This window comes from Conger conger, chromosome 4 (genome assembly GCF_963514075.1).
Source record: "Conger conger chromosome 4, fConCon1.1, whole genome shotgun sequence".
Taxonomy (NCBI): domain Eukaryota; kingdom Metazoa; phylum Chordata; class Actinopteri; order Anguilliformes; family Congridae; genus Conger; species Conger conger.
The window spans coordinates 46094501-46109521 of record NC_083763.1 but is presented as its reverse complement, the minus strand read 5'-3'; the positions used below and the strand labels follow the sequence as shown (position 1 = coordinate 46109521).

At 37.4% G+C, this 15021-nt stretch overlaps 2 protein-coding genes across 4 annotated transcripts in view; both read left to right on the top strand.

The window, feature by feature from the left end:
- Nucleotides 1–1322: 1322 nt before the first annotated feature.
- LOC133126628 (secreted frizzled-related protein 4-like) lies at nucleotides 1323–6418 on the top strand. Its single transcript, XM_061238971.1, has 6 exons — nucleotides 1323–1773; nucleotides 1985–2062; nucleotides 2172–2237; nucleotides 2349–2547; nucleotides 2900–2963; nucleotides 4608–6418. Exons 1-6 carry the CDS (start codon nucleotides 1323–1325, stop codon nucleotides 4746–4748), a joined length of 999 nt encoding a protein of 332 aa, XP_061094955.1. The 3' UTR covers nucleotides 4749–6418.
- Nucleotides 6419–13690: 7272 nt separating this feature from the next.
- LOC133127204 (vacuolar protein sorting-associated protein 8 homolog) overlaps nucleotides 13691–15021 on the top strand; it is a 40617-nt gene continuing 39286 nt past the window's right edge. For all 3 annotated transcript variants that reach the window (XR_009708602.1, XM_061239906.1, XM_061239907.1), the window contains exon 1: nucleotides 13691–13841. Coding sequence is in view for 2 of the 3 variants with exons in the window: in XM_061239906.1 (XP_061095890.1) it covers nucleotides 13767–13841 (75 nt within the window). In the remaining variant the exon portion in view is untranslated. The remainder of the gene's footprint in view (nucleotides 13842–15021) is intronic.

The window sequence follows — 15021 nt, the reverse complement described above, 5'->3', positions numbered from 1 at the left end:
CTTCCTTTAATCCAAGGTCTTTTTTCACATGTGCCTGCAATCAACAATACATTTAACTTCACTGTTCCTATGTTCACATCTATTACAGTTGATTGGTATTTGCTTTGCTTTCCAAAATACACGTTTATAGGCTATGTTAGTATGAACAGCTATTGTTCTGCTAATAATTGCGCTGACAATCACGGCAATAGGCCTAATAATAATATCATAATACTGATATGAATACGCCCAATAATCGTTATTATTATTATTATTATTATTATTATTATTATTATTATTATTATTGTTGATGTCTATTTTGTATGATACATTTAGGCACAATTAAACATAAGACTGGAGTGAAGGCATACTTTAAAACATTTTAATTTATTCAAACGAGTGCCCTTCGTCAGGTTCTCTAATAAGAAAATTAATTTGTTTACTTGTTTACTTTCCCCACACAAAGTGACTAGAGATTGCTACAGAAGCCAGCATTGACCACGTAGGCGATTCAAATACATTCTACAGTGATGTTAAAAACGTATTAATTGCAGCCGAGTTCCAGTCGTATGTGTATTGCGCTACAATATTATCCAGATAATGTATTAAATAGATTAAGCTACTTTTCTTTTGTTACCGCTAATAGTCGTTTGACAATAAGAGAATGCCACAGAGTCAGCTTCGTTGCCTACTGTAGATTAAACCATGCAATAGGCTACCAAACCGATTTAAAACACTCTACAAAGATCGAGGGATGACAATGTGAAATACTGACTTAACTCGAGTAGATGAGATGCAGTGTCAGTGTGTAATATTGCCTAAGGGAGGCACCATGTGGGTGTGGGGTGAGGGATAGGGGCGTTTTCAGCGTTCATATTTCCTCCCCTTAAATTATGGTTGTAGACGCAGGGCTGACACATCGTTTGGGACAGGTACATGGACATTTTGGTGCGAGAGTAAAGCGCCCTGCAGTGTCAGCGCTAACCCGGACGATGAGAATTTAGTGAAGTGCGTTAAAAGATGAGGATGATGTCACTGAGACTGGAAAATAATAAATAATGCAGCCAAAAAATAAATGGAAAGAACCCGCGTCACTGGTGGTGTTGGTATTCGTCCCACGTTAAATCAAGTTTTATAATTTCCACGACTGCGTCCTGTAGCGCTCTTTACAGTCGGGCTTCCATTCACTGTGACTTCACCATCCTGTTGAGCAAGTGCTTGAGGAATTTATTGTGATAGCCATCCACCCAGAGGATCGTCCTTGGGTAAATGGTCCTGAACTTTCACTTTACCTATAAAAAGGAATTTCAAGTTGACTCTTGCAGGTGAATAGGCCTACTGGGATGGACATGTTCTCGATAGCAGCTGCCGTTCTGTGTCTGTGGATAGGTGCTGGGGTCGTGGTGTGCGGTGCCCCTTGTGAGCCGGTCAATATCCCAATGTGCAAGAATATGCCTTGGAACATAACCAGAATGCCCAATCACCTTCACCACAGCACGCAAGAGAATGCAATACTCGCGATCGAGCAATATGAAGAGCTGGTGGACATCAACTGTAGCCCTGTATTGCGTTTTTTCTTATGTGCAATGTACGCTCCAATCTGCACCCTCGAATTCCTCCACGACCCAATCAAACCTTGCAAGTCGGTTTGTAAGAGAGCTAGAGACGGCTGCGAACCCATCATGAGGCGCTATAACCACAGCTGGCCGGAAAGCCTGGCGTGCGATGACTTACCTGTGTATGATCGAGGGGTCTGCATCTCTCCAGAAGCCATCGTTACTGATTTACCCGAAGGTGAGTCCCGAACTTATCCACACCCCTTCTGACTGGTGCGCAATTGGAGCACTTGCTAATATAGCGAGACTATTTCTAGTTCAGAATAATAATGAATCTGGGTAGATTTTTATGCAAGAGCAGTCATTAGCAACAGTTACTGTGCGTGGTTGACAACAATTGCCACTGATGCTAAAAAAAATTTTTATTAAAAAAATTGTATTTTCTCTAGATACGAAGTGGGTTGATTTTTCAAGTGATGTTGTGCTAGAAAAACCACAACCATCAGATTGCAAAAGCTGGAATTCCGGTGAGTTTCCTGGTCACTCACTTTTTATCAAACACATTTTTAAACGATATAGTCGAATATTTTTGAGGGGGACAAACAAAAATATGAGCATTGAAATGGCTTTTAACAGATCGCTGCAGGTGCCGTAAAATAAAACCAACGCTTACAACATACATTGAAAAGAAGTACGACTATGGTAAGTTGTGTATTCTATGCTACACACAATCGACCTTTAAATATACAATCGTGTATTTTAGTACTTTGTGGTTTGTCATTTATTTAACGAATGCCTACTTCACTCCTGCAGTTATTCATGCAAAAGTTAAAGGTACAAGCCGGACTGGCTGCCAGGAGATAACCACAGTTGTGGAAGTGAGGGAAGCTTTCAAGTCTTCCAACCCGATCCCACGAGCACACGTTCCTTTAATCACCAATTCCTCGTGCTCGTGCCCGCAACTCCTACCTAATCAAGAGGTGATTATCATGTGCTATGAGTGGCGCTCAAGGTAAGTCATTTTAGACTGTGAATAGTATCAGTATTATAACAATATCATCACTTATGTTTAATACCACTGTAATACCATAAAGCCCTTTAGGCTTTCACACCGAGCTTATTTCAGTGATTCACACATGTTTGATATTATGATAAATGCAACAACTCATTAGGATGATTCTTTTTTTCATCTGGGATTTCACGATGTTCAAATGATGAACTGGCAACATTAAATAACATTCAACTGCCCGAAAGGGTTTGGTGTAAAATTATGTTCTCCTGCTGGTTTGGCCATGACCTTTTTGAACCATGTTAAAATAAATACAGGCACATACTTCCACTTGAACCTGCCTTCGTCACTTTAGGCTGATGCTGCTCGAGGGGTGTCTTGTGGAAAGATGGAAAGACCAACTGGTGAAGAGATACAAGGTAAGACTTGCTTTCCGAAAATGAGGCTCCAACTATGCACATACATGCCGTGTCATACATGAAGTGTTTAGTTTGTGGCATTTCACATGTAAGAATTTGCTACAACTGTTATGGCAATTGAGGCAAAGAGACAGTTACATGCATGTAGTTGTTCATGTGAAAACAGAAAAGTACATTTACAATTAATCTATTTTACAATTTTAAATATATTCAGTCATTTTGATTCAATGGCAATGCATTATTATAGATTCTAGTATGAGGTCTATATGAACAGCATGTCTGACAGATCTGACTCATTTTGGGGTTGAGACATTATTTGCGATATGCTGTGGATTGTCACGCCATAGCAATGTCATTACAAGCTGCATTAAAGGCAGTGTAAGCAGTTTACAATGGTCTATCTGATTGAAATTGACTGAACTAACAGCCAAACGTTTTGTCAGTTCATTTGGTAAATTGAACAGTTTGCCAACTAGAAAGCTCAGTCTATACAAGAATAACAGAATAACAGAATAATTATAAAATAAAACCATTACATTATACAATTTGGATAAAGTGCTTGAATTGCTCAATATTCTGTATAGATGTTTCTGTTACAGAGCCCATATTAGGATTTCAAAATAAATATGTATAATGAGAACACAGAATGTGAAATTCAATGTAATTTAAAATAATACTGGAATTTCTAGATGAGATAATAATTGTAATTCTGGAGTAGAAAAACAATATATTTAAAATAACCTAAATAACTTCCCAACAAAATGTGTAATAAAAACAATTATGTATCTATTATATTAATTTATGCAAACTAGTACAGTACCACTTACAGATAATAAAAAATGACTGGTAGCTCTTGCAAAGTCTAATTTCTCCAAAGCACTTCTTATGCTTCAGACCAGAAACCTCATGAAGATGGTTGAATGCAAGAATACAGTGAATGCAAGAATACGGTGTTGACTTCATTTGCCAAGCATATGGTTTCCATCATCACTTATGTTTCTTCTTTTGCACATTTACTGGTCAAATTAAGCTACGTAAGCACAAGAAAATGATTGAAGATTTTATTCAGATTCAATCTTGTTATATTTCTCCATTCACGAAGCCTCCTCATATTTAAGTTAGTCACCTGTTGCCTGGAATCTATTTGTGATATTATTTTAAGATACTATTTTACTGTTGCTGCAAATAAAATAAATCTAACTTGAGATATTTTTGCATTCATATCCCCGTGTATGTATATTTTATAGCATGACATCACATGTTTTAACCTCATAAATACAAATTAGGTTATTGATATTTATCCAATGAACCTACATCCCCCAATAGATGCATGTACACATGAATGTATGCACATTTGTCATAGTGCACCTCAAAGCTAGGGAAAGGAGGGGCTTGAAACCAAACAGTTTGCCAACATTTGGAACTTGTTAAAGCAATTTATAATGTTGCAGCACATGAGGATAGCCTTCAAATTGAACCCAGAGCGATTTTCTTGTCAAGTTTATATCGTGAAGTTACAATTTTAATAAATTGCTACCATCCCTATCTCTGAATGAGGTATGCCCAAAGCCCATACGAGATGGCAGCTATGACAGAAGAAGTGTGATGTAGCCTTGTAAACGTGACTTCCCCTATTCCCTGAAGCGCTGGGAGCAACGCCTGCAAGAACACCAGCAGAGGAGCCCCAGACTGAGCCCCAAGGGTTCCAGTGTGACCACAGGGAGCTCCAGGAAAACCACTAGAAGCAAGAACGCGCAGAGGGACGGCCGACAAAGGAAAGCTTAACCGTTCCCTCCCTCCCTTTCTAACTTCCTCCCTCCCATTTCCCTCTCCTCTGCCCTTGGAGTTTTTTTGCCTGGTGAGCCGGCATCTGACATCACAGCCAGCCACCACGTAGTTTTCCGATCCTATGTTAGCTCTTCCACAGGTAGTCCGTTGGGAATCCTTGGAAGATACCACAGAGCACAGCCCCTGGCAACAGGTTTGCACTACATTTGTATCTTGTGTGTCCCCAGTGTTACCAGGAAGACAATGTCCAGTCTCCCTCATCCCCCTCCGATCCCCATTGCATCTGGTTATGCTACAAATGTACGCTGTGTGTGCCGTGAATTAAGCCATTTAGTGCATTTTGTCATTTATTTTTATATTGTTTGTATGGATACAGAATTTTCATCTCCGCGACAACTGTGTTGTATACTTCAGACTGGCTTCTGTTGTTTTTCGGCATGTATGAAAACAAAATCATCTGAAAGATGGTTAAGTTTGACCCTTAGGAAATTGTGGTTTTGCAAAAGAGAGAATGACAAACATTGAAATACCCTGACGAGAGCTTTGAAATTCAAGACTTTGTATTAATGAAACGGATATCAAGAACTTAGCTTTGGATCTATTGCAACGATGTGAAAGTAGATCAATATTATCGCTTGCTAATATTATCTCCAGTGAGTGCAAATACTATGTTGACATGCACCTACAATTCAAATTGCAATGAGGATGGTAGACCGCTGCATATCCATTCTTTTTGGGGGGTTACTCTAGTGTATAAATTAGATTACAGAGAAAAAATTGGAATTGGAAATGTAAAAATGTGGAAATTTGTGCAGTTGAGAAAACTCGAGGAAAGCATACTTGATTTACCCAGCAACAATGTATCCAGAATGTAGAAATAATAAGATGTATAATAATATTTTTCATCATTTTAGTTTTTCAAAGATATGGACACTATGCATTTTGTTAATACTGAATAAAAAAGAAAGATTGTGGTCACAGGTGTCCAGCTCCATCAGAACATTATTTTTCCATTGCAGTTTGAATTAATGTGGTGTGCAATAATGAATTTGCAAATAATAAATTATGAATGAATGCTTTAGCTCCAACCCCATGCAAAGTCAACTACATTTGTTGGAACAGGGCCGAAATCTTCTTATGTTACTGTAACAACGGCTTACTGTCCTGCATCCTAAATTAAGTACAGGTATGACATTTGGCCAAAGTACATTCTATGTATTTTCCTGGCCATCTCACTTTCTCTTGCTAAACATTGTGTACTCATGTAATGGTTTTATATCTGTACTATTTTAACTGTGCACCATACAAAATGCCTATTACTATTGTTCAATAACCGGGTTAAGCCATTTTGTTTTCCTGCTGCTATGTTGTAAATGAAGTTGGTTGCAGTCATATTTTCACTTGTGAGAATTGAGCATGCTGTGGATAGTTTGACATTGTGTATACTAGCCTGTGTAGCCCCAGTGACAAAACGTTGTGAATAGTGTCCATATTCTCCACACAAATACTTTCAACAGGCAGCCCTGAACTGGTGTTGACACTACTTTCAGAGGAGGTGATATGCTAATGGTAATGCTAACCTTTCTTTGCATTTTGAATGCAGGACCCAGCCTCACACAAGATAGGCTCGCCGAGCGAGTATCTTAGACGTTTATTATTTCTGTGAGGTTGGGGTTAAAGGAATACAGATGTACAATTTTACAATCTTAGTTCTTGAATCTTGAAAAAAATCCATGTAAATGTCTCATCTTCCTTCTCTCATCTGCCTTGCAAATGAAACATTCAGGCTACAGTGCAGTCCACAAGCATTTGGACAATTTGTTTCATACATTTTTTGTTGTTTTGGCTCAATATTCCAGCACATTTGAAAATAAACAATGAGCTAATGTATAGACTGTCAGCTTTAATTTGAAAGTGTTCACATTTATATCAGTTGATTTGTGTAGGGATTATAGCCCGTTTATACATAGTCCCCCCCATTAGAAGGGACCAAAAGTAATTGGACAAATTAACTTAACCTTAAAGTTATCATATTTAGTACTTGGTCGCAAAACTCACAGACATCACCAGACTCTGGGTATCTTCCCTGGTGATGCTCTGCCAGGCATGTACTGCAACCATCTTCAGTGCCTGTTTGTTTTGTGGCTTTTTGCCTTCAGTCTTCAGCAAGTGAATGGCATGTTCAAGTGAATTCAGGTTGAGTGATTGACTTGGCCAGTCAAGAGCATTCCTCCTTTTGGCCCTGAAAAACCCCTTGTTTGCTTTAACAGCGTGATTCGCTTCATTGTCCTGCTGCAATTTAAAGTGCTGTTCATTGAGTAGGCATTTGGTTGGATCCGAGCAGATGTTTCTGTACACTTGAGATTTGATCCCGCCACTACCATCAGCTACCACATCATCAATTAAGTGAGCCAGTGGCAGCCATACTTGCCCAAGCCATAACACTACCACTACCATGTTTCACATATGAGGTGGTATGCCTTGGATCATGAGCAATTTCCTTCTCCACACTTTCCTCTTTTCTTCACTTTGGTACAGGTTAATACTCATCTAGGTAATTACTAATCTAGTAGTTCTGTCCTTGAGGCTTGCCAGTGCTTTGCAACTTGCAGTGAAAATGCTTGTGTTGTCTACTCTTTATTGTAGTCTTTCATGCATCTATACATACAGAGAGGGTTCTTGATCTATTTGAAAAAAGGTATTTCTTCACAATTTAAAGCATTTCTTTGGTCATCCATGGTCACCTAGGTTAGTTGCTATTGCTGAGCTCACCAGTGCGTTCTTGCTTCTTAACTAGGTACTAAACAGTTGATTTTGATGCATCCCAATGTTTTGACTGTGTCTCTGATTCACTTATTCAGATTTTTCAGAACCTACTTTGGTTCTCTTTTTGTGAGACAACAGCAAAACGAAATGCAAATGTCGTACCTACAATCAACTCTAAATCTTTTTCTCAGTTTCTTATGGATGAACTAATGATGCAACGACACACAGCTGGCCAAAGATAGTCTGCATTTTAACCTCATATTCATTGTTTAATTTCATGTGCTAGAGTACAGAGCCACAACAACAAAAATTGAGTCACTGTCTAAATACTTATACTGGACTGCATATGAAGCTACATGTGTTGTTTTGACTTTCACATGTTATTTTCCTGTATGAATGTCACCTACTTGTTTAGTTTAAGTCTTTGCTGATAATACGATTCTTCAATGGAACATGTCAGATTATTAATTATCTGACAAGTTCTGAATTATATTATTATTTTTCCTATACTTTTCTGAAGACACTTTTCTTCTCTTCCACACACTAAGTCAGACGCTACTCAGATGACATTGCATGACAACACTGACAAACGCCCAATAAGGCAGCATTGCTCTCCATTTACTACCCAATGCAATGAAACGCAGGAAACTAATGCAAAGGTGCTTCTACCCGTGATTCTACCCATGAATTGTTATGTGTAGGAATGCTAGATGAATACAAGTCTGTTGGTTTACAAATTATCATCCAAGCAGAGGTTACTGCTGAAGTGGACATACTGTTTTGGGATTTACTGATGATTGTAAAATGTTATGTCGAGTTTGACAAAAAATGGCTAGTGATAAGCATAGTGCTATGTTACTATGGCACATCCCTTATTATGTTGGTTCTTATCATTTTAAGCACAATTATTCATTTTAAAGCTGGCTTTATTGCATGCATACATGTTTTATAACAACTTGAACAAGACTGCTGGAACAGCTTATTTTTAAAGTTTGCCATATCATTTTTTACAGATCTTTTTTTTTAAAACATTGTATGTAATTTTCTGTTAAACCAAAGAATGACTAAAATGGTGCTTGCCGTTCTCCAAATTGTACAGAACCGGTTCATTTGTTAATGGTCAATGTTCCTCCTCTTGAAATAAAGTTAAACTATCATCATGATTTGCTGATGTCATCATGTCTTTTATTGAGAAATATTTTTATATTTCTTTCCATTCATGGTTATGATGTCAAACTGCAATGAATGTAATTGTAAATCATATTCATAAAATACAGTATTTCATATTTCATGTCTCTTTCTGAGATTACATTTTATCTTTAAATTATTTTGTTAAATATTTGGAGTGAGTTTTGAAATATTTTTAAAGAGATCCACAAATAATCTTTAAATGCTTAATAGTTGGCATTTATATAGCACCAAAGCACTCTACAATTGATGCTACTCATTCACCCATTCATACACACACTCACACACACACACCTGTCTGGCTCAGGGACACTTTGAAGCACCCAGGGCGGGATCGAACTGGCAACCCTTCGACTGCCAGACGACTGCTCTTACCACCGGAGCCAATGCTGCCCCTTTACTAATTTTACTAACACAGGTACTGCTATATTTCTCCTGCCATATGCAGGAACTTTCATGTTACACTTTTGGAATTTTGTACTTTTCTTCCTAAAATGAACCTTACATTGAACATTGAACACCAAGAAATATTCCCCTCCAAGGGGTGCCCATTCAGTACTGTATTATAACAAAATATATGTGATTAACAAATAAATTATGATTCAAGACTAACAATGATAGTACCAATGGAATATATGGAATGCTAAAACCTCTGAAAATACCACATTCTACTCCAGTTTTATTCTACTCACTTATACTGTGGGTGGTAGAGAAAGACATATAGCTGAAATAAATAATATTTAAATGTAAACTACATTAAATGTTAGCATTCAAAATATATTTTAAGGGTCTGCATACTAAAAGATCTCTGCCTCAGTAACATGTGGCAAGAATTACTGCAGCTTGAGTTGCTTGCAGATTCAGCCAGGTGAATTAATTTGGCAGTTGGTACCAGTAGATTGTGTTGGAACAGTTAGCTGGCTGTTAGGCTGTTTAAGAGGTTTACCAGCCACTGTTTGGCACACAGTTTTGGCACACAGGGGTTTGATTTGTTAAAGCTTCTGGTGCTTGGTTCGACAGTCTGCCATAAAGTGAATCTTTTGGTTCTGGGAATTGTTACTGGCTGAGATATTTGGTCTGGATTGGAACTCTGGAATGGACTACCTAACAACAATTCAATATGTGAAATTATATTTTTAAACACATTCGCACATACTATAATTTCACAAGTTTGTGTGTGTGTTAATGGTTCAAATGTTCAAAAAGTCATATTTGTGAATTTTTGAATGATTTTATCCCCTAATTGTTTGTATTTGATTACTTTACATGTGTGTGAACAATAAAGTATGCAATGGGGCATGAATGAAGTTGTCATGATGTTGGTTTGATTGAGATTCCATAAAGAAAACAATTCACAGTTGTAAAAAACTGTATCATGAGTCACTTTTATGATTGTTTTCCAAATTCAAATAAATATAATTAGGCTGGATTATGCACACAAATTAGCCAGTAGCTATGTTTCCCCAACCACACAAAATAGAATGTGCATTATGTAGCATATTAATTTCATTTTTATATACTGCATATAAAATGCATAAAAATATATAAAATCAACATACAATAACTTTGAGGGGTTTACCACTTTCATTGATGAATCATTGATAAGCACCAGAATTATTGTGTAATTCTGGAAAAATAGTGCTTTATCAATATAAATGTTAAAGACATATGAATTGAATTGGACTTCAATCAGCAATCAATAAGTACTATTAGCAATGTATTCGTATTGAATATCTACACTATGAAGTATTTTATCGTTGAAGTATCTAACTCCTAGTAAGGAGTATATAAGTGGTATGCCTTGCCAGTACTTGTAGTTTGTGACCTGCCATCCCAATTTTTCAACTTGTTCAGCTTTGTCAATGTTAAATATAATCAGCAACTGGCTTCAAGAAATGCCCACAAACTGCATGGCCACCAGGCAGACCCTGAGACTTAACACTTAACACACCCCTGAAGGATAAACTAACTGTCAGCAAGTCGTACAGTGTCCGACAGAATCATTACCAGTCTAAGTCAATGAAGCAGATTCCCATTGATGAATAAATGCAGTGTAATGTAAACCTAGTATAAATCAACTGCTTATACATTATTGATTAGATTGAGCCTCTGCAATCTGGCTGACTTGGTGATGTTATCGTCTACCAGTATCGAGGTTCCACAGATAATTGTACAGTAAATAACATTACATCATTCCCCGGCAAAACACGACTGTCATCCCACTCTTCAGCTTTGGGAGATTCTCACAGACAGCACCAATAAATATACAAGCATGTTATCATTTATTTTCTGAAACTTTCACCTTGAACCACACACGCAGCCTGCTGTTAAAAACTTTTAAAAACATAAACTTCTAAACTCTCTTTTTATTATTCATGAATATATTCTAAGATATGAATGCTTTTCTGTAGACATAGGTTAACACACAGACAGCTCACCTTAATTGAAAGTGCAAATAATTAAATATCATGAAAAGTCACTAGCTGATTTTAGTCCCACAAATGCATTTATGAATAAAAAATACAGTAACATGATTTATGAGACAAATGCTGCTCAAACTATGTCACAGTCAGTTATATAGTGTATGTCACTGCAACACGCTTAAGAATTGAATACGTTCATATTAAAATGTAAATAAAAGTAATCTGTTGAATTTTTAATTGAATTTATTTATGTCATGTAGCATTCCCTATAGCCACTTGAAGTAACTGCTTTAAAAGACAACCCTTTATCTAAAATTCAAACACTGCAGTCAAATCAATATGACTGCTTCATTCAAACCCAGCAGAATACTTCATGATCAAGCTATTGGACCCATAATTGAGGAATCCAAAGACTGAATAATGTGTGACGATAGCTGGGCGCTATCTATTGGCTCGCTGTGACGTCATTGCAAAAGTCTGATTACTTTCATGGAGGCTGCTGTCAGATGATCTACAGCTTAGTTCGGTGTTGCTTTCTCTGTGCAGACAAGAGTCCAGCACATTTATGGCATAGTTTACCATGTCTCTTCCATCTTTTCTGCTTGTTATACAATAACTAAGGCATGTGGGTAACCTCTCGCAATCCCCACACCTTGTGCCGTGTGACCTGTACGGGGGAGTAAAATAGTTATGCAGGCAGTAGAACCCATATGTCAGCTGCTATGTAGTAAGAATGTCTAAGAATGGGTGAAATAATACAAATGAAAAAGAATATCACAGACATGATACTGTAATGTTCAATGGCCTTTATTAGCTGGATGGCCTTTATTTAACTAGAACGCAGGTCAAAGATGTTATATTATTCTAATGCCTAGCACTACTTTGAGAAAATATCAGTCACTTTCAAATTAAGCAGAGGTTTGTAATTACATCACAACTTTTATTTATACAGGGTAGGTTTGCAGCAAGGCCCTGTTAATGCCCCACCAAGTAGCCTAATCTGCATGTCTTTTTATTCATACCCAGAGGAAACCCACACAGGCACTGGGAGAACACACAGAAAGGCCCAGGTCGGGATTCGAACCCAGGACCATCTTGCCGTGAGGCGGTAGTGCTGCCCACTGCACGACCGTGCCACCCTAAAGTAATGGATTGTGTCTTCTCCTGTCCTTACACATTATGCAGTCTTTAGATTCTTCATTTATGATTGATATAGCTTAATAACATTTCAAATTAAGCATTCATTTCAATTTGACAGTTCTTGCAGACTGCGGTGTTTGAACTCCAGAGCAATGGTGTATGCTATTGCTATTACCCGAATATAAAATCCAATGTGAAGATACAGGAGGAGAAACTCGAGGTAAGAAGCTGAGTGACTGAGAGTCTGCTTTAATGATCCTCAAGTCTGGAGCCTTTGCAACATTTAGTGCACCTCATTAACACATGAGATGACTGCCTGAGGGATGCCAACAATCTCTTTACTCTGAGAGATCAAGGTATCAGGGAACTTTAAAAATCTCCAGTGACTGTCCGTGACTACTTCATATTCTTAACATTCTTAAAATGTTTGCCTAGGTATTTTCTTTCATGTAAATTCATTTAAATTATATTAACTTGCAAGAATTTTGAATTTTTTGTAATCTGTCTTTGTTAATTGTGAATATGTCTATTAATATATACCTGGTGAATCTGTCAGTAAGCCTAATTATTTACATAAAGCTCCACTTGAATGAATAAATCCTTGCAATTATTATGTAAATTGAGAACCACAGAATTCAAATGCCTCTTTATCTTTTAAGGTGTATGATAAAGTGCATAGGAAGTTTTTCAAGTGATGTTTGATGTAACTACAACTGATAAATTTTATACTTTCACATTTTATGGTATGAAGCCAAGATGAACTTCATTGGCATACAATCATACAATCGCATACATAATCAGGACTAAATTATGAGTCCCGGTAGATCTGGTTGGTCAAAGCATTTGTCAGAATAGGGCACATTTTAGAGAACAGAAATACTAAGATCCAGGCCAAAGTTTGATAACTGAAATGTGGAAACTGATTCATGTTCCTAAGGAATTACTCCCACTGTACATAGTATCAGTATATCACCTTGCTTTGGGTCGGTGGCATTTACTTAATTACATTCATTTTCAGAAACGGAGTCGTTTGACAAATTGTATATTAGAGTCTTTGGCGCCCTCTATGATTAGAAAGAATAAAATTACAGTTCCATACTATTGTTTAAACCAACACGTTTCTAAATGCGGAAGTGCGTAATGATCGATTGCACAAAATATTACATCAAAAAATATTTTGGTAGACAATACTAGTACATTGTAAAATTGACGTATACAAAAGTGAATTCACTTCACATTACAAAGGCAAAACGACTACAAGAGATCAGACTTCCATTTGTTTGCAGATGAAAATGCTTAGCTAATATAAATGACTAATCTCCAGAATTGTCATGTACATGGTTACAAAAGCATAGAGTGATAAAAGTGGGGTCTTCTGTGACGGAAATGATCTTGCCCAAAATGCTGTTGAACGCCCACCCGTGCCACGTGATTCAGCCTACTCGGTCATATGATGAACAGGACAGAAAGGAAGACTTAGCTTTTGCCATTCGCAAGTATGTCTGAAAATGAAGGAGAAGATGTGCATAGTTCAGAACTCTTCTTGGGAATCAGTTTGCCCGAAACCGAAGAGGTAATTCATAATATCACAATATTAAGAAATATATCGGCTTTATTTTTCTGCGGCAGTCTTAAAAGTGAAAACGGATTTGTGGTCGACTTCAATGCAGTCAATAGTCTTAAAATGGATAATTTAAGTATAGGGGTTCTGAGTTTTTTTATGAAGCAATACACCCAGACGACTAGTCACTGTCATTTTAGCGTTATGCGTGGTGCATGGGTCAGACTAGCAATTAGCGGCGCGGCTCAAATTTAATTATTTAGCTGGAAAAAGTTACTTAAGTGGGAAGCAGGAAATGATGCATGATGCATTCTCGAGACAACAACGCAGCCAATTAACAATGCATTAACTGGGTGACTCGGATCGTCCACGCCCATTTTGAAGAACGGAATAATAGCCGCTTGCATTGATTGCATATTGAATGTATAGAACTTTCTGTTTCTATTTGGAATAAGTAAAGATAAAAAAACAGAATACAAACGAAAAACAGGGCAATGCATTCAGAAGTACAGTGATAAACATAATCTTAGCGTAAGCTGCATTGAACATTGTTTTTTTAATCACATCACTTAGTGCAGCAAGTTCAGTTTCTATGAATGCTGTGAATATCTATTGTCTTAAAAGCTTGTTTAAAAGAATATCTGTTTAAACAGCAGATAGTATATAATATACGTTTCAGATGAATGTAGATAGAATTTAACGCAAATAAATTGCAGTGCACACAGGAAATCTGTTTCTGCAAGCCGGTGGGAATTGAAGTGAAAACCCAAGCTTATTGAGTTACTCCTGAAATTTCTCTCCCAGGTTTAAACACAACAGTCACTGGCTCGAACAAACCTGTTGCAGTGCTTCTCTGTATCAAATGCAATGGTTTTCTTACTGGTGTCGACATAAATCCCTACCCCTTCCTAGAGGAAAGTTCTGCTTTTTAAAAATGGCTGGGAAACCTTCTGGGTTGCAGGACTCTATGACAGTAATTGAGTATTGAGTGTTGTAGTGCATGCCAGTGTAGCGGGGTTAGCTCGGCTAGTTCGCTTGTAAGCACGGTTAAGTGCAGTGAAAATGAACGCTCTTAGCAGTTACTGCGACAATGCTGCCTGATGACATAATCCTGAAATTCAAAAGAATGTAGCTGCCCGCTAGAGGCAATTTCATCTTTGCCTCGTAACGCGTTTGTCCAACAATTATTTGG